The 24,384-nt window shown below is 39.0% G+C and overlaps 1 protein-coding gene across 1 annotated transcript in view; it reads right to left on the bottom strand.

Moving 5' to 3' along the window:
- The window catches only part of SCLT1 (sodium channel and clathrin linker 1), a 94,188-nt gene that overhangs the window by 10,200 nt on the left and 59,604 nt on the right, over positions 1–24,384 (bottom strand). Inside the window, exons 17-21 of the mRNA XM_075199888.1 lie at positions 23,621–23,695; positions 22,991–23,136; positions 13,743–13,935; positions 8,310–8,506; positions 555–633 (exon numbers count right to left, since the gene is read on the bottom strand). Of these exons, the coding sequence (XP_075055989.1) occupies positions 555–633; positions 8,310–8,506; positions 13,743–13,935; positions 22,991–23,136; positions 23,621–23,695 (690 nt within the window). The remainder of the gene's footprint in view (positions 1–554; positions 634–8,309; positions 8,507–13,742; positions 13,936–22,990; positions 23,137–23,620; positions 23,696–24,384) is intronic.

The following is a 24,384-nucleotide window of genomic DNA, read 5'->3' as shown; positions in this document are numbered from 1 at the left end:
AATTCGGGCCTCAGAGGCAGATAAGAATTCATGTTTTCAGGTCTGCTCACCAAGTCGCAAATAAATAAATTAGCAGCACAACCAGTGGATCTCTTAATGTGACATTAAATAACACGCATGTGCTGTAAGCAGAAGATGTGGAAAACATGCACTGTTAGAGGTTCAGAGGACCAGAATTTAGAAACCAGAGTAGGAAAATATTTTGTGTTCTCAACCTGCAAACAACTAGAAAAAACATATACGTGGAAAATTAAAAATCAAAATTTAACATAAGGACTTAAACAGAGTTTGTATTGTAGCATCATCTGCCCAGATACAGAGGTGGAGATTGACAAAGAAACCTCTAATATCATTGCTCCTTTATCACAGTGTATTTCATCCCTGTGATCTCTCTCTCTACATAACCTCTCAAGTTACACCTGCTCCATTTTTGATAGTTCTTGCTCTGGGATTTTGTTTTGCCTCAATTACCGCCCAGCGATCCCCAGCTGATCATTACAACACATTACTGCAATAAAGGAGGTGACCAATGAATGATGCTCCTGACTTATTACCTCTGTATTCTTCTCATGGGTGGTTTCTACTTGTGAGTGTAACTCTTTATTGTGATGTTTCTCTTCATTCAATTGAATTCTGAAAAATAAAATACATAAGAAAAATAAGAAATATTTGTGCTAACATGCATTACACTGTAAATCTTGTTGTGATGTTACCATTACTTTCCACAAGTGTTTCTCAAGTGAACAACATCTCTGCTAATAGCATTATACAATTTCAAGTGCTAATAGTATAATTACTAGACCATACAACATATCTGTACATGCAGCTGCAGTGTAAACCTTCTATAATACTTCCTGATCCACCAGTATTTTACCCTTGGCTTGTGATGACTCATGAGGATAAAGTTTGCAGATTCAGTTGGAGGTCACTTGATGATCATAATCCCACTTAGCAAGCAGCAATAAAAGCCAATTCATTTTATAACAAACCATTTAAATGGATCTGTGGCAGAAAGCAGACACAAGTTTAATCAAATGCCAAGTCCATTTTGCCTAAATGAGTCACATAATAATGAATACACTGAATTGCTTTATAAAGCCGAAACAGGGATAACCTTAATTTATAAATCTCTGAAGAAAAAGGCCCTAAGTATATATTATTAGTGACAGTATTTTATAGTGTACTTTGGTAAATGCCCTGAAGTGCACAGAAGTCAAAATATATCAGCCACAATGTAATGGCAAATGAATCTCATTTCAAGTTTAATTACATACTTCCATGCGTTATGAATATGTTTAAACCTTCCTTAAAGAAATAAATTGTGTCTGAATGCAGAGAACATGGTGTGACGGACTTGACAGAAACAGATCTTGGGGAAACCGCTATGTTTTCAATAAGGCGTTTTGAACCATCAGACTCACCGTAGGGTACATATTGCACAGATATAGCTCCTCATACCATTCCTATAATGTTGAAATCATCGCTCATCACCTGGTATGCTCTCTGAATAACATTTTTTTTTTAAACACATGAATGCAGCCAAGTCAGCGTGGTTATTATATATCTACATTAGTTTCTGCACTTTATTTACAGTACACAAACTGGACGTCTTTCTGGAATAGAGAACGTCAAATACCAGATTGACTATGTTGTCCCAATTTGGGGACACTTTACTGCATTTATTTTGCAGCTAAAAGGGCAAACACTATGAACACTCTAGATTATCAGACATGCAAATTGTAGCAACTTGTTATATTATGAGCACACTATAGTGTAGAATTTAGACCTCTGTTTCTCTATAATTGTAATAGGAAGTTGTGCATTAATTAGAAATCATTCAGGTTATACACACATAAAAATACAGGACAACTTGGTTCCTTGTTCAAAGAGATTATATATACTGTAACTTTCTAGCTGTTTTACTGACATTAGAAAGTGACCAACGGCTAGTCCAAGAAAGATCCGTCACAGTTTTTCTGTCCAGCTTCACTGTCCAACTAGGTGTCCGTTGTACAGAAAAATCAGTTGTGGATTTTATATGCACCTAGGCCAATGTGATGAAGAAGAAAAACAAAAAAAAAACAAAAAACACCTGTTCTCATGCCCACTATTGAGCACCATTTCTTATCTTAGAGTTAGCTTCTACGAGAAATTGTTGTTTATAATTTTTTCCAGAAGCAATTATGACACTAAAGAAAAAAACACTGTGCTACATATAGTTACCCCCAATGGACAGAGTGTTCATGTTGTACAAAACCAAAGGCCTGCTCTAGAACCAACAAATAAAGGACACTCAGTTATGATACATGGTGAAGGACAGTTATGGTTGCTAGGAGCTTAATGTTTTAGGATTACTGCTTTTGCTATCTCTCCTCTTTCTAACCATACTATGCCACAGATTGTTGTTCAGAAATACCAGTCGCCAATGAAAGCTTTATTATTGGAGGCTGATAATGCTGCTGCCTAACAGACAACCGCACTTTCCCCACCAATTGTTATTCTACTAACTTAGTCTCTCCCCCATTGGAGCTTACAGTCTAAATTTCCTAACATAGACACACACACAGAGACTAGGGTCAATTTTGATAGCAGCCAATTAACTTACTAGTATGTTTTTGGAGTGTGGGAGGAAACCAGAGCACCCAGAGGAAACCCATGCAAACACAGGGAGAACATACAAACTCCACACAGATAAGGCCATGGTCGGGAATCGAACTCATGACCCCATTGCTGTGAGGCAGAAGTGCTAACCACTAGGCCACTGTGCTGCCCATCATGTGTTCCTCACATCTCTTAGATTGTAAGCTCATTTGGACAGGGCTATATTTACCTTGCATTTCCTGTCATAGCCTAATCCCTTCAATGTACAGCGCTGCATAATTTGTCAGTAGTTAAAAAGATAATATAATGCTCTATGGATGACATGAATAGACTGCTACTATTGTACAAGCGTTAGGAGTGTTTCTAGGCGAATACTTTCTTTATTGTTATACGGTCTTATTTAATAGAGCGCCCTAGCTTTTCTATTAGCTTGAAATACATCTATTTTTTAATTCAATGAACACCTATATTAAAAATTTGTATTGAACCGGTCCCACTTTGCTAATTTAAAGTGCACTAGGTGTCCTGCGAAGTCTTGCTGCAGATTGTCTCAGTACTTGTCTGTGAAAGATTTGTACCTATTGATGGTAGGTAGACTGACGCAGACACAATTTTGAATTGGTTGGTTCTCATTAGAGTAGTGTTTGAGGTTGCTGCTGAATTCACAGTGCTACAGTGACAAATCCCATGATGATAGAAGCGTCTTCCTAGTGACTATACACATATGTAATTGAATTACAGGAGCGGTCACTTCACTGACAACACCACTCACATAGTAACCCTTTCAAGTCAATATTTGTTTTGACCAAGACAAACAATCCCATTTACATGAAGCCTTTTCGCCCTGTTTGAGGCTTATTATACCCCATTCATACTGCACCAAAAACCCGGGTTTTTGCAGGGGCACTCTGAAAAACCTGGGTCTTGGTGCAGTATGAATAGTCCAACCCCAAAATCCCGGGTCTAAAATCCCGGGACTTAGACCCGGGATTTTGCGAGGGGTAATTCCCGGGTCTCACCATTCATACTGTAAAAAAAAAAAATGTCAATGTAAAAAAAAAATGATTTTAATTAATAAAAAATACATAACAAATGTTTACTTTACTTATTTTCAGCCAGCGGCGTCTCCGATGCGTTGCCGGCTGTCAGGGGGGACCTCTGGGTACTAAAATTACGTCATTTCTAATGGACTAGAAATTACGTCATTTTAGTACCCAGAGGTCCCCCTGACAGCCGGCAACGCACCGGAGACGCCGCTGGCTGAAAATAAGTAAAGTAAACATTTGTTATGTATTTTTTATTAATTAAAATCAATTTTTACACTTTTTTTTTTTGTAAAACCCCGGTCGGGCAGGTGCAGTATGAACCCGCCCGACCCGGGAATCTTCTTATCTATACTGCCCTGTGCCCCGGCAATATCCCGGGTTAACAACCCGGTATATGAAGTATGAAAGTGGTATTAGTGTAGGCTACAGAATAATTGCTCAGCATGACGGCAGCACAGAGACAAATTCACTGAAAACGTGACATAGGTTAGAGTGGATCAGGCAGACAGTTTTGAAAAACTTTACATTAATTCACACACTCATTAATAAATACATACCCAGAAGATAACTAACCTCATGCAGAAATGTAAATATAGCACAAACCATACACATATAACAAATAATAAAGGTAACAATTACATGTACTGTATATGTAAAATGGAGGCTTTTATTTTTTAAAGAGACTATTTTTTAAACTCTTCCCTGGGGGCTATTTGCAAATTATAATTGCCACTGTATAAGCTGTGAAGTTTATAAAGTCTCCCTGATTTTTTTCATTGAGGTCTTTACAGTGCTTTAGATGCTGAACAAGAAATCTCTGCCCCAACGAGTGGCAAGGCAGCTGTGTGAATGCAGGAATTTGTTTCAACATTTTGCAATGTCATGGTCAGAAAACCCAGTGGGAATAACCATTAATCATTAAAACCGTGTCCTGAAACGCGTGATCCTACCAGGGCCAGCTTCTGCATCCATGATGCATATTGTCACTAGGGAGGAGCCGAAAAATAGAGACGTTACTAATACTTGCCTCTCTGTTTGGCATGCACCAAATATAATATTTGGCAGAGTCAGGTTCTGACAACATTTTAAGTATGGGCAAACCAAATTGAACACTTCATTTCCCACAGGACATGTAATTATCACCATAACTATGATTGCAAATCAGATCTACTCATATTCCTTAACATTTAACCTGAGAGTTTGTTTTGTTAACCATATCTTTTAAAAGGTTTTGGGATACAGGAGTTTGGTACATTCTACCGAACCTGTTCCACGTTGCAGCGAGTTGATCCTCCTAACTAGCTTTATTTTTTTCCCAATCTGGAAAACAAATTTGTTCATAGAGGCTGGCAGATGTATTAGGGAAGTGGAAAATGTGCAGCAAATAATTATCTGCACAGAACAAGAAGAGACAGAAATCTGTGCAGTTTAGCAAACGCAGCCTATATATTTCATTTATGCTCATGCGGATTCTATGCTATATTTTTATGTCTAAATGTACAAATGAACTTGGACTATTGAAATGAAACAGATATTCCTATCAGTGTGACCAAAAATAATGTGGAGCAATTCTTGCTTATTTTTCATGTCAGTATAAAACATATTATGAGCAGCTCTGCCTGTTAGAATGCAGTGTGTTTCATATATTCTTATAGTGTGGCCCATCGTTTCAGATTGAATCAACCTTTAAAGAGCTAGAAAATCTAACAACGTTGGGTAACTGCAATATATGTTCTCTCCTGAACGTCAGATAAACAAAACGCAGGCAGCATAAAAGTGGCAATATAAAAAGCAATACACTACTGGCTGTGTGTGCTTTAGGTTGATTCTTGCCTTAAAGTTGTGAATGATACAGATTAAGGAGTTTTGAAAAGCTAGCCAGTTAAAACACAGACAAAGGTGTTCAGAAATAAAACGTGCTCGCTTTCATAGCTTGGCAAATAGGTTTAGGATGTGCCAGCTGTAGCTGGTGCATTATTCATGATGCGCAGATAACAAATTAGCAGAGCTTATGCCAGATGTGTTTTGTTCTAGTGAAAAATCTGCAATATGCTTTACTTACTCTTCATGATTACGGATTCCTGTGTTGTGCCAGTACCTGCAGCTGTCTTACTCAACCAGCAGAAAAACTCTTTAATGGTATTCTTTTGTTGAGATACAAGGACAGACGCCAAGCAAAACACACATACAAGCAGGGAATATAAAAAAGTTATTTTTTTTTTAAATGACGTACATAAACACAAAAAATAAAACATAATATATCTTTTATTGTACCACAATAAAAGCACATTTGCTCAGTTTTTTTTTTTTTACAATAGGAGGGCAATACAGTTCTTCCACTGTAAACAATCCTATCAGACTAAATAATGCAATCTTATTTTATTTTATGGTGGTATTTGCAATAAAACAGATGAGTCTACCCTACTGGGTTACAACTGATAATGGAAAGGAGAAGGCTGTTGAGGTGAACCAAACTGCAAGTTATAGTTTAATAGGAGAACTGTATATAAGGAACTGTGATACCACTCTGTTATTCCCAATCATATATGCAAAACCTCATGGGGAACAAAAGTTAGGTTTCTTACATATGTTGAAAAGTGGAAATGCACACACCAAAAACTGTAATCTTAATTTATTTAAAATATAAGGCTTTTTCATTTGCAGCAGTCCTTTGCAATTTAAAACCTTAATTGTCAAACACATAATAAAGACAATGGCCTAATTTATAGTCAAAGTTAAGCCAAGCCATTCATTAAATATGTATATGGCATATGCCATACCTGGCATTTGAGAAACACAATTTGCTGGGCATTCATGTACTATGCTTGAGTCTCAAAGTAGTCACTATATGCCTACGTTAATAGCAACTATTGTGAACATGGCTGCACTGTTTGATGGACTTAGATCTAAAGCAAACTAGCATGAAGACTGGAAGGTTCAGGCACAATAACACCCGTGTAATCATCAGCTTGTTCGAGAAAGAGGTGCCTCAATTTGCAAAATGCCAAGAAGCAGATGACACAAAAGCACCCAATGACAATAGATTGCTCTGTCTGCCTCAATGTATTGCAGATACCAGTTCTATTAGGCTGCTAACTCTTCAGAGTGACTGCTTCTCCCATACCAATTTAAAAATCTGGGCAATGTTCCAGCTTAGTCTCTGAAAGATTTACAGATCTTCTGTCAGCACACAAACAGCAAAAAAAAAAAAAAAAAAAAAATCAGACACATATTCAAATACTATTTCCAGCAGAAAGAAAAATATGAATGCCACATACAGCTATGTTTCACTTATGAATAATGATGAAGTTTAAATACATAACAGCCGTTTAAAAAATAGTTTTGTTAAAGTACAAGCACGGTTGTGGGTCACTATTTGGTAAACCCATTTTAAAGCAGTATAAATAACACTGCAACATTAAATTCTGCTGAGCAAGTTTTTAATTAGCATACCTTGAAAAAGCAAAGCACTTGGATGAGCTTCAAGTCTCAGCAAAAATGTCAGCTAAAGGGCATTGAGAATGAAAGAAATGTGTATGCAATGCATATTTGTAAATACAGATGAAGTGTGTGCACACTTGTGCCATACTATTAATTATTTGCTTCACTTTGGTTTGTTTGCAAAATAGAAATGTTTTTTTTTTTTCCTTAGCAAGCTAAAAATAGAATCCGCTATATCATGCTGACATATTCTGGAGTATAAGAGTTTTCACTTGGCTAAAACTGAGCTCGTGTTGAAGTTGCTGACTTGGTAAAACACATTTATTAATAGGGGAAATGTGAAGCTCTTATTACACAAATCCCTTATTGGATTTTAACAGCACTAAGGCCCTTCCTCCTGTCTCTCTAGCTTTCCCATTGCCCCAATAAACCAAACGTTATTTTTCCAACTATCTCTCTGCTTTCTCTTCAATTCTCTTAAAGTGGTTCTGCCACATACACACTGGAGGCAACCATCATGTTTGCTGAACCAATATTTTGGCAGCCACTGTTAGCTCTCAATCATTACAGTGTGAATGTAATCAACTTTCTCAGTTTCATGTAAAATGTTACATATAACATAACAAAACACAATAGAACAAAGTACTACTTTTGTTGGACAAGCAATCCATTATTACTGACATACATCTATTTGGAGTTAATTCTCTGAAGACACAGTTGGGGATATTTATAAAAACTAGTGAGACATTTGTTTTCATTCTCTAAAATGTACTAGACACATGATAGCTAGCTTCTGGCTGCTTGTTATGAGATGTTCTAAACATTACGCTAGGTTATTAAATAAACACATTTTGGGAGGTGGCTAAATGCCAATGGCAAGTCTTTTGTGTGAGTCACTAGACATTTTCAGAATTACTCTAGGCTGTGTTTCATCTGACTTAGTGTAACCTTTTTTAGCATACAGACGAAATAACACTTGAAAATCCCAGTGCCAAAAGTGATCACGTTGGAATGATAGAGGAGTGAATTGGCAAGAAAGAGTTAAGTAACATATTATGGTCAACTGAGGCACCCTGTAAACATCAGTGCTAATTTGTGGAGGTCCAAGTTCATCAGGGGTCTATTCACTTTCAGGTGTGGAGACCGGGTTATTAAGATTTTTTTATTTTTTTTTACAAAGTGGAACTTCCAATGGACTAGAAGAGTTTGTCAGGTACATACCGCAGTTTCTTTAACCTGTTCTCTGTGTTTTTTGTTAGGTTGGTCGTCTCCTCCTTCCATTTGGAACTTGTTTTCTGCTGAGCCATCAGTAACTTCATTAGTTCTTCTATAGACTTTCGATAGCTATCTTCCATCTCCTGCAACTGCACCTCAAAACCTTGCTCCTTCACCGAAAATTCATGTGCCATAGTGCTTAACTAACAAAAAGAAAGAAGAAAGGTCAGGGACATTAATCATCCTAATAAAAAAATATCCATTTAGCGCCAAATTTGGCCCATGTAATGGTGTGCCCAGATAAAATACACGTTTTCCTTCTACATCTTTTAAAATAGTCTTAGTTTTATTTCATAATATATTTGAGTTGTCATTTTAAATGTTTTCTGCTCCGTTTTAAATTTATCACAGAATAGATCATTTACATGTCTACCGATCGAAAATGCCTTTAATACTTTAATGAAGTGCATCCATTCAGTGAGAGACCATGTTGGGATGTATCAATGCAATGGTTTGTTCCCAGACAATATAAGACATCATTGCAGAAGTTACAAATCCATAGATGGCAATAGGCATATGTAAGTAAAGTCACAAGATAATATGAACAAACAGCATTGCCAGGATTATGGCCTAATCAGGAGTTAATGAATTAAAATAAAACCAAACAACATGCCCCTGCTTGCTCCTAATAATATAAGCTGTTTGGCCCTGTGATGTCACTGTGTGTATTTATGTTAAAGGATAAATATATATACATACACACACATTATACTACTATATACTTTACGTGTGGTACTGGATTTTTGTTGATGTGTTTATTTGTTAACAAATCAATTCTATGTCAAAATATAGGAGCCTGTATTGTTAGTCATCCAGAGGCAGACACACAGCCTACATGGGAATAGTGGGAAGTGGCAGAGAGGGTAAACTACAAAATAGTTCTCCTTTTACTAATAATTTATCTTCATTATTTTGTCCATTCTTTGCTCCCCAAGACCTGTGGACGGTCTATACTACTTCATCAGTCTGAATTGTATTCATCTGCATTATAGAAAACATTTACATGGCATTACTTTTGCAATAAATTTAGACCCTCATTTAGTTCTGCAAATAGAGTTATTTTTTAAAGTAATAACTGATTGGCCATGAAGTGTTTTGAAATAAGACATCTACGAGAAAACAAAGTCATGATTGCAGGTTCAGTAAGAGCTGCTTTGATACAATTATACAGAAGTTGCGAACAAAGCTTTATTGCCTCATCATGGTTGATGGGAACAAATAATATTAATTTTAATAAGATTACAATATCTAAAAATTGCTCTTCACAAGCTCCAAGTGCTTGCTTTGTTCAATTTTTCTACATTTGCCATCTGCCTGTATGGGTGATATGTATAGATGCATTTGGTATTTTTATTGTAATTTATGGAAAGTGCTCAGTTTTCTAACGACTGTACTGAAATATACATAAAACAACTTTGAATGGGTTACTCACTTCAGTTGTTTAACGGACGCTCTCTTTTCACTCTGCTTCAAGCACAAAAGACTCGCTCAGTACAGGCAACTTTTGAGGTTTGCAGCTGTAACTCTATATTTGCTATGCTAGCAAGTTAGGCAGTTTAACTCCATTAGATATTTCACTTTCACCTACTCCCTAATCGTTTTGTTTTAGAATAACCCAGATTCTCAACTCTGGTCCTTATGATTCCCAACAGGTCATGTTTTCGGACTTTTGTTTAAACTATGCTTAAATTAATCTAATTGACTAGCTCAGCAATTAAGATCACACTGAGGGAAAGCCTAAAAACACAACCTGTTTGGAGTACTTGAGGACTGTATTAAGAATTACGCAGTCACCGAGTGCATAATTGAACAATTTTACTCAATATCCCACAAACAATAGCAAATAATCAAGAACTAAAATATTATATGCAGTTTGAAAACAATTTATACTTTTCCTCCAACATTGTACAGTGTAAGACACTGATAGAGTTTAGTTACCTCCACCCCACTGTTCTCATAGGATGCATAAACCGTGCTGGGCCCTCCACTGCCAGCTCCTCTGCTGGTCCTACTGGTCTAACGTGATAACACAGAGCAGGGGTGGCACAAATTAAGAAATAGAGAAATGCCCGGCTGGATCGTGTAAGCATACTGGGAGCACTATTTATCTGATCCTAACCCAGTGGGATTTGTGGGACAAATCTTCTGCACCAGGATTCTATGAGTGTATACTTAATATTAAAAAAGCCTTACTGTCCAAGATTGTAAGAGTAAAACACAATAACCCTCACCCCTTCCCTCTCAAACACTCTTCTGAAACCTCCAGGCACTCTTCAATTTCCAGGGTCATTCAGAGCTACGCATAGCCCTATATGACCCTGGAACTTTCAAGTAGCAGAGCAAATTACATGGAAGCGCTGGAAGAAACCCCACTGGTGGTGGAGTGATCGTACATCACTATGCAAAATCCTGAAACATAAGCTGTCTGGTCACCAGTATGTGGTCAGTATGCAGAACCAGAAGAATGCTACGCAACAGAGTGGTAACGCACCTTTCAAAGGTAATGTTCATCATGGAGACAGACCAGCTGAATGATGTACATCCAATACTCAGATCCTATTACATGTTTCAGCTAAAAGAGTACCAGTCTCCTATTATTATTATCATTTATTTGTTAGGCGCCACAAGGTATCCGCAGCGCCGCACACAGTACTAACAGTAGACTATACAGGGTGAAACCATACAGAACAATGAACAAAAAGTACCAATACTTCAGAAACTCCGGCTAGTCATATGCAGTAAAGACGGAGCGGAAGAACAGGTATGGAGACAGGAGGGGAGGGGGCCCTGCTCATACGAGCTTACATCCTAAGGGAGGGTAAACAGACCAGGCACAAGAGGAGCCAGTTGAAGCAAAAGGAGAGAAGGGAGGATGAGCTAAAGGGAGGAGATGGGGGTTAAGTAGATGGTTGGTAGGCTTTGAGGAAGAGGTGAATTTTGAGTGCACATTTGAAGGAGCACAGAGTAGGAGAGAGACGGATGGAACGAGAAAGGTCGTTCCAGAGAAGGGGGGCTGCACGGGAAAAGTCTTGGATTCTGGAGTGGGAAGAGGCGATAAGGGTGGAGGAGAGGCGGCGGTTGTTGGCCGAGCGCAGGGAGCGGGCAGGAGTGTGAATGGAGAGGAGGTTAGAGATATAAGGGGCAGTAGAGTTGGAGAGAGCCTTGTAAGTGGTGGTGAGGAGTTTGAAAAGGATTCTGTAGGGGAAGGGGAGCCAGTGTAAGGCAAGGCAGAGAGGGGAGGCAGAGGAGGAGCGGCGTGAAAGGAAGATGAGTCTTACGGCCGCATTGAGTATAGAGTGGAGGGGGGAGAGACGGGAGTGGGGGAGGCCAGTGAGGAGGAGGTTACAATAATCAAGGCGGGAGATGATAAGTGCCTGGATGATAGTTTTGGTGGCATCCTGAGAGAGAAAAGCACGGATGCGGGCATTGTTGCGTAGTTGGAAGCGACAGCCTTGGGCAAGGGAATGAATGTGGGGGCAAAAGAGAGAGAGGAGTCGAGGGTGACACCCAGGCAGCGAAGTTGGGTGACAGAGGAAATGGTGGTGTTGTTGACGACAATAGAGGTCATCGTGGGATGGGTGTCTGGGCGGAGGAAAGACAATGAGTTCAGTTTTAGAGATATTGATTTTGAGAAAGTGCTCGGACATCCAGGAGGAGATGGCGGAGAGGCAGTCGGATACCCGAGCGAGGAGGGTGGAGGAAAGATCAGGAGAGGAGATATAGAGTTGAATGTCTTCAGCATAAAGTTGATACTGAAGACCGAAGGAGGAGATGAGAGCACCAAGGGAGGAAGTGTAGAGCGAAAACAATAGAGGGCCAAGAACAGAGCCCTGCGGGACTCCTACGGGGAGAGGGTAGGGGGAGGAGAAAGAACCAGACGTGGATACAGAGAAGGAGCGATTAGCGAGGTATGAGGCGAACCAGGCATGGACAGAACCAGAGAGGCCGAGAGAGAGAAGAGTTTGCAGCAGGAGGGGGTGGTCCACGGTGTCAAAAGCTGCAGAGAGGTCAAGGAGGATGAGTACGGAGAAGTGACCCTTGGATTTGGCTGATAGGAGATCATTAGTAACCTTGGCCAGGGCAATTTCGGTAGAATGGAGGGGGCGGTAGCCAGATTGGAGAGGGTCAAGGAGGGAATTGTCCGTGAGGTGCCTGGTTAGGCGGCTGCAGACAATCCGCTCAAGTAATTTGGAGGCATAGGGGAGAAGAGAGATAGGGCGATAATTAGCAAGAGAGGTGGGGTCAAGATTGGGTTTTTTGAGGATAGGAGAGATAAGAGCGTGTTTAAAAGAGGAGGGTACTACACCAGAGGAGAGTGATAGGTTGAAAAGGTGTGCTAGGTAAGAGCAGGCCGTTGGAGAGAGAGAGCGAAGGAGGTGGAAGGGGATGGGATCGAAAGGGCAGGTAGAGGGTGGAGAGGAAAGAATAAAGGAGCGAACTTCTTCACCGGTTGTAGGGCTGAAGGAGCACCAGAGTTGGTTGATGGGGGGAGGTGAAGCGATGAGGGTGGCGGGAGAAGGCGAGGAGGAGATGTTCAGTCTGATGGCCTCAATTTTGGAAGAGAAGAAAGTGGTGAAGTCAGAAGCAGAGAGGGAAGGCGGGACAGAGGGGGAGGGCGGGGAGAGGAGGGAGCTGAAGGTGGCAAAGAGGCGGCGGGGATTGGAGGACTGAGAAGAAATGAGGGACTTAAAGAAGGATTGTTTAGCGAGGGAGAGGGCAGAGGAGAAAGAAGAGAGTATGAATTTAAAGTGGAGGAAGTCAGCCAGGGAGCGAGATTTCCTCCAGAGGCGTTCAGCAGTGCGAGAGCATCTTTGGAGGAAGCGGGTGAGTTTGAGTGCCAGGGTTGGGGAATAATGCGGCGTCAGCGGATAGAAGAGGCCGGGGCACTAGCATCCAGGGCAGTGGTGAGGGAGTGATTGTAGAGAGAGGAGGCCTGGTCGGTACAGGCCAGGGAGGGAAGGGGTGAAAGGAGAGTTTCGAGAGAGGAGAAGGAGGTGGGGTCAATAGCATGCAGGTTACGTCTAGTGAGGGTGGCTTTGGGCGAGGCAGGAGCAGGGGAGGAGGACAGAGTGAAGGAGAGGAGGTGCAAAGTGGAGCCAGTCATGTTGTGATCCAATGAGAATGCTTTTTCTTAAAATGTTTTATTGATGTTGCTGGTTCCTACTGAATTATGAAGCTGCATTCTCAGGAATAATGGTTCGGCCCACAAAATAGCTGCTCACATAACACTACAAAACAGAGTACTTTACGTTAAAATCAAGACAACTTTTTACTGCGTTTTTATGTTCCACAGCTATTTTATACAGATAATTATTTTGATAAATGTTGCGCCTAAGGTTTGTCTGCATACAATTACACAAGTCTTACTTTAACTAGTACCTGAAATCTGAGTTTCTGCTGTGCCTCTGTCGCAGACTTTTTCCATTCTTCTACCTCTTTTCGTAACTGTTCATTTTCCTGCACAAGTTTCAGTCTTTCCTCACTCACAGAACTGCTCTCTTTTCTTTCAGATTCCAACAACTCATTCAGTTTCTGATTAGTTTCACTGCACCTTGACAGGTTTTCTTCAAAGCTGAAATATACAAACATATTTATATAGTTAACATCCATTAACCAATCAAAATTAAGGTATGTTTCAAAGAACAGGGTAGTAGAGCAGACAAATGCACCAGGACTAAAATATGAAGGTCTACGATGAAATGGTAACCTCACTATCATGTTTACATTGTAATTTACGTAATGATAAACTATCAATACAACAAATAAAGGGCTATACAAATTCAGCAAATGCCTATCTAAAATAAAGACCAAATCCGAGGGAATCCTACCTAGATTCATATTCAAGTTGGTCTCCCCACGACCATTTCAAAGTGATCTATACGGGTGAAGATGTGATGAAACACGTAGGGTGGCCCCCCCATATAGAGTTAGTGTGTGGCAACTATGGGTGGAAAGAGTCACGCAAAGTCACTTCCGGTTTTCAGCACCTGAATAGTTGAACACAGATCATGGACTACATTATACCACCAACACTGTACAGCGAAGTACTCCCTGACCTGTAAATAGCTTTCTGCATTACCAAGTTATCTGTGTATTTTGTTTTATGTAAGTATCATGTTATGTATTATGGTTCGTTAGTTTCTGTGTGTTGTATAATGCTATAAATGTAATTGTACAGCGCTGCAGACCTTTTGTGGCACCATATGACAAAAATAATAATAATAGAAGGATATTCACTGTAAGGAACAGTGATTATTTTTCAATTTAGTATTTCCTACCTACCACATTTGAAAGAACACAATTGTCGGGGGATCAGCCAATAAATAAATATATATATATATATATATATATATATATATATATACACACACACACACACAAACAAAACACACAGTGAACACACTATATAAATCAGTATAACATCCAATACTGATGCACCTGCTAACTATAATAAATATAGAATAATAAAAACATCCAACAAATAATAATATTTCCAAATCCAGTAGATGGTAATCCACGCGTCTTCTCTCTCACAATCCTGATCTCCACGGGCCACTAATGGTCTGAGAAATTAGAAAGAAGAGAGGGGCGCTTCGATGGTGCATTATCTCTTATACACTTTATTCATATAAAAACAGTGAGATGCACATACAAGAAATAGATGAAATCACAGCATATAAAAACACTGATTAGTACACTCCTACGATATCCGGAGCAGACTTCACATGCAGCTGACACCTTCCAATCACACTACGCGTTTCGCCAAACAGATTTCGTCAGGAGGGGCGGGTCTAATAAGATCCCACGGACTTCTTATAGGGTAGCATGATCACTTAATTTGATACATCCAATGATATATGATACATCCAATGAGTATAAAGATTTAGAATAGTAAGTTCATTGGATGTATCAAATTAAGTGATCATGCTGCCCTATAAAGAAGTCCGTGTAATTTTATTAGACCCGCCCCTCCTGACAAAGTCCATGTGACGAAACGCATAGTGGGATTGGAAGAAGTCAGCTGCATGTGAAGTCTGCTCCGGCTACGGATATCGTAGGAGTGTACTAATCAGTGTTTTTATATGCTGTGATTTCATCTATTTCTTGTACGTGCATCTCGCTGTTTTTATATGAATAAAGTGTATAAGAGATAATGCACCATCGAGGCGCCTGTCTCTCCTTTCTAATTTGATACAGACACACACACACATATACAGGTACACACACACACATATATAGGCACACACACATATACAGGCACACACATATATAGGCACACACACATATACAGGCACACACACATATACAGGCACACACAAACCTTCCTGTTGCTTGAGTGACTCGTTAAGAAAGCAGCTACTTTCCATTTACAAATGGCCACACATTGTAAGGAAGGACTGGCTTGTGAGAATTTACAACTAAAATAAGGAGAATATACACTTACACTATATACTAGCTTTTCCTTGTAGTAAAAATATATTTCATTGCATGCTGCCATTCTAAGAAGAAGTCAAGTGTAAACGTAAAAGAATAGCAAACTAATAAACTTGAAGAGCTACTATGATTTAGCAAGCGTCTCTTCCATGGCCAGCAAACTAGAGGATACTTGCAATCTTGCATCATTACATTATGTATTTTCTTTCAGACTATACACTTTTATAAGACAAATGATGTGGTGAACCTATTCTCCAAAATGCCACAGATCAGCAGGTTGTGATCTATGTGTTCCACCTAGGAATAATGTGCCATTTGAAAAGTGACTGCAGGTAAAATCAGAATGTAATATTGTCATCTTGCAGTTACTAATTCAGGACATGGAACAATAGCTTAAGTGTGTGCGCTTTGATTTGCATCAGATCCGAACAGTTGAGCTCTTTATGTAGTCTGAATCAAGACAGGAAAATATGCCCTTTGGAGAATTACAATTGTAATCACAACTTTCCAGAAAAAGGTATTACATATAGATTTATGCAGTTGGGAAGCAGAAAGTGCTCATAAAAAACCCCCCAAAAAAAACAGAATAAAAAAGCTCCACAAAATCAAATTCACATAAAAAGGGATAGTGGTCATAAAGTAGCAAGCTGGAAGTTACAGTCTAATAATATTTTTCTTCTATGACTGGCCACATTATTTGTAGTAAATAACATATTACATGACATGAGATGGTGTAAGAGGACTTTTTACCATGATGTAAGGCCAGTGGGTGAATGTAGAGGAGATCTTATGCAGATCATTGAAGAATATATAAAAATCAAAGAATGTGTGAAGCGAATCCCATCTGTCTTCTTCCAGTGGGAAGCTCAGTGGGACAGGTATTTTAAGTGCTTTCCTAAAATAGAACCTTTCTCATCTCAACTTTTTCAGTACTTAATGGGTTTAGACATAAAGAGGCTCATTTAGAGTTGAACGTATGACAATTATTTGTGTAAGGTAGACGTTTCCATATTGTGCATGTGGACAAAAAGTGCATGTGTTCGTATGTACATTTTCGTGTATCATTGGACTTGCGTCTCCTTACACCTGGAGAAGCGAAAAGAGGGGTGGGTAAGCTTAGGCTGAGTACAATAAGGAGGGGTTCACATAATTCTGACAACCAGATGTGGAAGCAACCCCAGATTCCGCTTTTTGTAGGTCTACCTCTTGTGGGAACTGCAGGGCTGGTCTGATTTGCAGATTGTGTACTGGCCTCTCCAGTTGATAGTACTTACAGTCATTAGCATCACTGCTACAATGTATTAAGCAGCAGACATTTATTTGCATTATTTAATTGACTTACTGGGAGAAAGGCAATTCCCATTTGATTTTTAAAGAGGTAAACAACAGATGTGTAGGTCTTTGTATTTGCTAACATCTTACATGCAAAATGCAATATTTATATTTATTAAAAACCATTGAGACAATAGCTTGTGTATATGATACTTCATTAGATTATTATATTGTTTACAAATAGGATAATACAATATTAGCATTTACTACGAACACGGTCCAGCCCCATCACTAGGCTGTAAATATATAACACTTGTACACCTGATGTACAGGTCTGGTGCAAGTATTACGGTGTTTGAGATGAATTTTGAAATGTGTCTGAATCAACATAAACACGTAAGTACACCGACAACCTAGCATAGAAAAACTGTGGTGTCAAACACACCTATACATGACACAAAACACATATACACTAGTAACTTAATTAATATGTTCAAATTTATATAAAAAAATATATATATTTTTCCTGCTGTTCTATGGCTGCAAAGACGTATCTAAACTTAATATCGCTCTAAAACATTAAAGGCCTAATGTTAGAAGTAAGTCAGATTGGGTGCCGTATCGTGCGTGAAATAGCTCTGCGCATGCTCAGAAATGGATCGGACACCAATGAACACAACTGCATGCAATTCATGTCTGAAAGCAATGACAATTACGACTACCTATGTCTTAAAAGGGCAGAAGGGGGGAGGGAAATGGCGGATGAATGTAGGCAATTTAAAGTAAGGGCATGCCAATGCAGATGCGGCAGATTCAAGCCCTGGGGTTCTTTTAAGTACATGTTTTTTAGGCGTATAATTTTCACAAATACTCGGCAAGTGTAAGTGCCGACTGAGAGATGAATGTCACAGTATAATTTTGAAAACTACACATATGTGTGCCACTGGATAACACAGAACATGTGTATGCAAGGAAGATAGACTATAAAATGAATTGTATTTACAGTACACAATAAGAACAGATTTAAGCATTTCCTCTTAAATGGAAAAAAAATTGAAACATTTTGTCATTTTTATTAATGATTATAGTATTAAGAGTTGTTAATTTATTTTATAAAAAAAAAATTCGTACATGCGTTCTGATGGGACTTCATACTGTACACACACGCATGTGAGTATCCTACCCTCTGTTCTGTCTGCAGGTAATATTTAGACAGAGTGTACGAATACCCAGATTCAAATGGAAATGTATATTGAGATCCACTTGAATTTGAATACGGTTGAAACTGCTCAAATTCTGTGCTTGTTTTTTTAAATGCAAGTTGCGTGCAGGTGGTGACCGAAGATGAATCAGGGCCTATGTGTGCAAAGGGGCAGCACGGTGGCCTAGTGGTTAGCACTACTGCCTCACAGCACTGGGCTCATGAGTTCGATTCCCGACCATGGCCTTATCTGTGTGGAGTTTGTATGTTCTCCCCCCGTGTTTGCGTGGGTTTCCTCCAGGTGCTCCGGTTTCCTCCCACACTCCAAAAAACATACTGGTAGGTTAATTGACTGCTATCAAAATTGACCCTAGTCTCTCCCTGTCTGTCTCCCTCTCTGTCTGTCTGTGTCTGTGTGTGTCTAAATTAGGGAATTTAGACTGTAAGCTCCAATGGGGCAGGGACTGATGTGAATGAGTTCTCTGTACAGCGCTGCGGAATTAGTGGCGCTATATAAATAAATGATGATGATGATGATGAAGGGGTCATGTTAAAGGAAAGAATAACGTAACAATAAATCACTGATTTACAAATCTTTTCTACTAGGGGAATAAAAAAAAATGGTAACATTCTTTTATCTCTTTCACGCAGATTGACATTTATAAACATGCCGCTGTCATGTTACAGATTAACATTTACATAATTTTTTATGTAATTTAAAAGTGCCAGCTATGTTGACACTGAAATTGGGCTGTAAATGACAGATTTACTGTCACAGTGAGGATTTGTGTACAAATCTGCTCTGCACCCATGTGCATTCACAGAACACCATTAGGAAAGAAAAACCCTATTACAAAAAGCCCCATCTGTTCCAAAAGAGTAAAACTTCATTTAGGATGACAAACAAAACAGCTCAACCTTGTGTAACTGACAAAAAACAGAAAACTGCCTAACCCATTGAAATGTGCTAGGAAGAGGTTACATTTCTGAACAACTGAACAAATCCAGCACATGGTGTAGGATTATAGCTGGCATTTCAATGTCCTTAATGTGCCAATTCTGATGGTGGCAAAATAGATCTTTAATCACACCTATGGGAAGTAGTTCTTCAGGAGTTTCTGAAATACAACTACCATCATGATATACTTAAAGATAGAGAAGCACCAATCTTCTCCCATGTCCAGCTGGACAAGACAGCCAGAATGTACTAGTATGAAAAAAAACAGGTAGATATACAGATCTATAATCAGGAGCAGTGTTTAGATATTATATAATTTTTTAGAGCGTATGGCAAGCCAAAAAATTTAAGGCAAATTTTAACACATTTTACATGGTATGGTATAAATAAATGGCAGACCACACAGCTCGCCCCTCTTACAGACATTACACCCCCTTCAAACCACATAATAACCCTTCTAACCCCACTTCAATTTTCTTCATCACACTTCATTCTCAATGCTCCTTCTCGCTCCTCACACCTACTTAGCCCCCTCCTTAGCAGCATCACTGCCCACTCCATGCCAATCTTATATCATTTTACCACATAATCCCCTATCAACATGTCCCCTTCATCATTACTGCCATCCTGCACACCATCATTACTCTACCCAATCATCTCCATTATGATCATAATAATTGCTATCCCCAAAAACCCAGTCATGGTTAACCCTTCTGTGACTGGATCACTGATAAATAACTTCTGGTATAAATTTATTTAAAGAAAATAGCGCAGGGCGCTTATTTATGTAATTTCACAAGCACTTATTTTTGATATTGTGTATATTTTGATAAGGGGAATCTTTAATTTCTTAGACTAGAGGAAAAAAATTGTTTCTTGTTTAACCTTGCTAGAGGAGATGCATCATTTCTTAAGGTATATGTTGAAGAACCTTCTCCTATGATATGATTCTCAAGCCATTTCATGCATTGTTTAAAAGTATCTCCCATCCTCCCAGCCACATGGCAAGATTAGCTATTTTGCATGTGTTTGTAAAACCCCCCCACACAACTCTGGTCAGTTTCAGATAACAGCTTTGAAGCCTGAGACAAAGGAGGGTGTTGGAAAACTGGAAGGGTCACTTTTTACTTTTTGCTTTTTACTGCTGGACACATACATAGTGGGGAGAACCGACAGTGGTGATGACATCATCATCCCTGGACCCAAGAAGCTCCATGTGTGTGTGGTGAATCACCACACACATGCTGTTACTTGGGAGGCTGGGAGTTTCCAAGTTTGGACCATAAAAGTCCAGACCCGGGACCCTCTCTCTCTCTCTCTGGATGCCTGCTGCCCCTTGACAAAGAGCTCTACACTACACTGCAGGACATACACTAGGGATACATTACACTACGGATACACTACACTAGGGATATACTACACTGCAGAAAATATACTAGGAACATTATACAAACAGGGAAACACTACACTGTAGAAAAGATCTATAGGATCTACTATACTATATATATATATATATATATATATATATATATATATATATATATATATATATATATATATATATATATATATATATTACACTAAGCTACAAGAAAGGATTCTATACTACAGGAACGTTCCCTACACTGCAGATAAGAATCGAACCGAGGATACAAGGACTTGATAAGTATCAATAATATATATATATATACCCATAGAGCTATATGTGTATTTGTAATGTGGATTTAACTATTTATATACATATAATTGAGTAGCTATTGTCTGATATCTGTGATAGTTAAATCAATATTATAAATACTGATTCTTATTAAGGATAAATATGCAAAGCTAGGATAGTGTAAGGAATAACGGTGGTGAACCTAGGATTAATGTTATATTTATATACTACGTTATGTTGAACAACGTTATGATATATGTGTGAATTGTGAATACAAGCTTTTCTGTGTTAACAGTAAAATACTTTGATTTAAATACATACATATGTTGTGAGTACTGATTATTTATAACGAATATATACTGTGAAGTACTGCTGAGATACAGTGAATATTGGATAAATAGTTCTGTAAAACTTGTGTTATTTAGTGTGGTCAAAAGACTGAGTAAGGCAACACTGTGTAAGGAAAAGTGCATAAAAGTGCGAGTTTTATAGCGAGTGTATCTAAGAATATAATTAAAGGATAGCGTGCACATGTGAGGTGCTACCACAGGTCCTTTAACAGTATATATCTGATACAATAAGCCTTTGTGGATGGAAGTCTTTTGTGTGTTGTGATGTGGGGTAGTGGCTTGTCTGATGTTTGTACCTTTCTTTGGGAATGTGTATTCTGGACTGTCTGAAGAGGGGCACCATGCTAATTAGATCTTTTGGTGTGCGAATGTCCAACATTGAATGAAGGAACTTTTAAGACTGGCTCCTAGATTCTTTGCATCTGAAAAGCAGATGCAGGACATCACAGCATCTCTAGAATTTCATAGATAAGTGTAAATATTGTTGACTTTGCAATGCATGTAAATCCATGTTTGTGTCAACACATTGCATCCTGATTCTAACAGTTGCCTGTGTCCAAATCAGTATAAAAGCACTGTCTTGCACACTAAAATGTTCTTCTTGTTTCATCTGACCTGATCACTGGTACCTTCAACCAGTGCGAGAGCAAATAAACATCACTTGCTTCAAAGACCTGCTTGAAAACATCTTCAATATTGCTGTATTCATGTGACCTGCAGATTAGACCCTTAATCTAATCTGTTCTCCGGCTGCCTCTGAGGTTGGACCCAGCTTTTCAGGTACCACCGCTCTGCCTGCTACCCTGCAGCTCTGGTCAGTGTGATAGGTCATGGGGGATCCATCCACAGAACCCCTGATCCATAGTAAGAAGAAGTCAGGAGTACCAGCCAAGGTACGCCAGTAACAGGGTACACTCGCAGCGTCAGTTACCCAGAAGAAACCCGGTACTGGCTGGTAAGGAGTCCAGTGATGGCAGCATTTGAAAGCCCCTCCTGCTGCGGAAAGAGGGCACATTCGGAATAACGAAAGGAAACGGTGGCAAAGTAAGCCCAACCAGTTCCCAGCATCAACAGACAGGGTGGCATAGGCGGTTCCATCCTGTCACACCTTCCATCTTCATCCTTCCTGCATCATTACTGACCCAAATCCTCCATCATTAACCCCTGCATCAATCATCACTACCTTCTCCATTGTGCATAATTATTAACTCTCTCTCATTAACCTTCCCATCCCATCATTAACTGCATCATTCACTATTAATAACCCAGGAATTAATCCCTGCCCCTCAGTCACCCCTGCACTGCTTGGATCATACATAGATTCAGTGCCACAAAGGAGCGTGATCTGTGATGAGTTTCCCTCTGTGTATATTTAAGTTTGGTACTTGAGAATGGCCAGCTGCGCAGAATACAATATATATTTTTTCCCAGTAAGACTTTTCTTTTTTGCAATATTTCAAAAAGCGTATTTTAAAAATAGACTAATTAACATAGATATGTGCCAATCAAAAGACAACTGTACGTCTAACAGCAAACATCCGATAAATTAAAAAAGTATATTGGTAGTAACAAAATCACTGGATGTACAGCTGCAACTTTGCAGACACAATAGACTAAATAGCCAACGTGATGTGGCTTTATCTCATAATGATGTACAGTTCCCCATAGGATTTTAATCTACTTAGTCATCTAACAAAGATTTAACAGTGCTTGACTTTTTCCTGCTGTAATTGATGGTTAAAAGGGTTTGCTCACTTTAGTTCCAATTGTTTCATTTTCTTTTGCACTGCACTCAGACTTATCTTGAGGTCATCTTTACTGCGTTCTGCAATCAGACATCTCTGCTGTAGTTCCTCCTGCTTCCTATAATCTCTCTCATTCACCCGGCCTTCTCGATACACCTGCAACAAGATGTTGACACTAGATCACCAAGAAGGATTGAAACGTATTTGCCGGATAAGGGTCAGAAATCAAAAGACGCAACAGCATATGCTGAGCATAAATAAACAGATGGTGCAGGGGAGATTGTATTTCACAAACAGCAAAGCTGCACAGCATAAAAATAGGAAAATCAAAATATATAAATAAATCAATGTGAGCTATAATGCTAAATGGGACTTAAAATGGTTAAAACTAATGTTACAGTCTATGAACAATGGCAACTGTTTTGCTTCAGATAATGTTGTTTAGCGACTCTAACAATCCATTATGATGAGGTCAATGTAGACACAGCAAGATTATATAAATAACAGTGAGCAAACTGAGAGACTGCTAAACTATGAACAAGACCAACTACTGGATTTGGTAGTACAGTGCTAAACATACAAGTACACATGATTACACTATAGAAGACAGATACTTCATTTTTCTAGTGCCATTCCTTACCTTTTCCAGCTCTTCCTCTGCTGCTCGCTTTTCTCTTAAGGCACGTTCAATAAGACTTTGCTTCTCTCCACATTCCTTTGCAGACCAAAAAGACACGCAAGTCAGTGACTAGTTTACCGTATGGTGACTGTACTTCCATAAGGGCTGTGCCCCTTTCAACCCAGGAGACCTTGTTAGTATACTTTTATGGTCCAGAACCTCAGTAGATTTGTGTGCACAATCATTAAACAGTACATTACACAATTTCAAGCACTATTAATATACATTATGAATGCTATACTGAAAATATATTTGGCTTAAAAATTCATTAGACAAATGAATAGACGATTTGTTGTCTATGCAACATAATCATAAGAGGAATATTACTGAAGTTTCACAGATACTCAAACAAATGTAACATCTCTGGTAATAAACAGCGATATGCCTACCCTTTAGACTTACCAATCTGTATAAGAAGGAGCAGCAAATGCATAATGAGAGTAGCTAAGTATACTGGTTACCAATCAATCCCTACTTTCCTGGTTTCCATTACAGCTTTTCTACTAAGTTGCTACACACACACACACACACACACACACACACACACACACACACACACACACTTTAATAACTATGAGGTGCCATCCAGTCAAAGATTAATGCTCATAATTAACCAGTAGTGACTGTAGCAGAAAAGGTTGACGTGTGTTGTACGTGAAACATAAGGCAAACACAAGCTGCTCATGTGATAGATGATCGGCTCAGGCATTTGACGTTTGCAATGA

The sequence above is a fragment of the Mixophyes fleayi genome, chromosome 1, assembly GCF_038048845.1.
Source record: "Mixophyes fleayi isolate aMixFle1 chromosome 1, aMixFle1.hap1, whole genome shotgun sequence".
NCBI classification, from domain to species: Eukaryota; Metazoa; Chordata; class Amphibia; order Anura; family Limnodynastidae; genus Mixophyes; species Mixophyes fleayi.
This window is presented reverse-complemented; position numbering and strand designations above follow the sequence as displayed.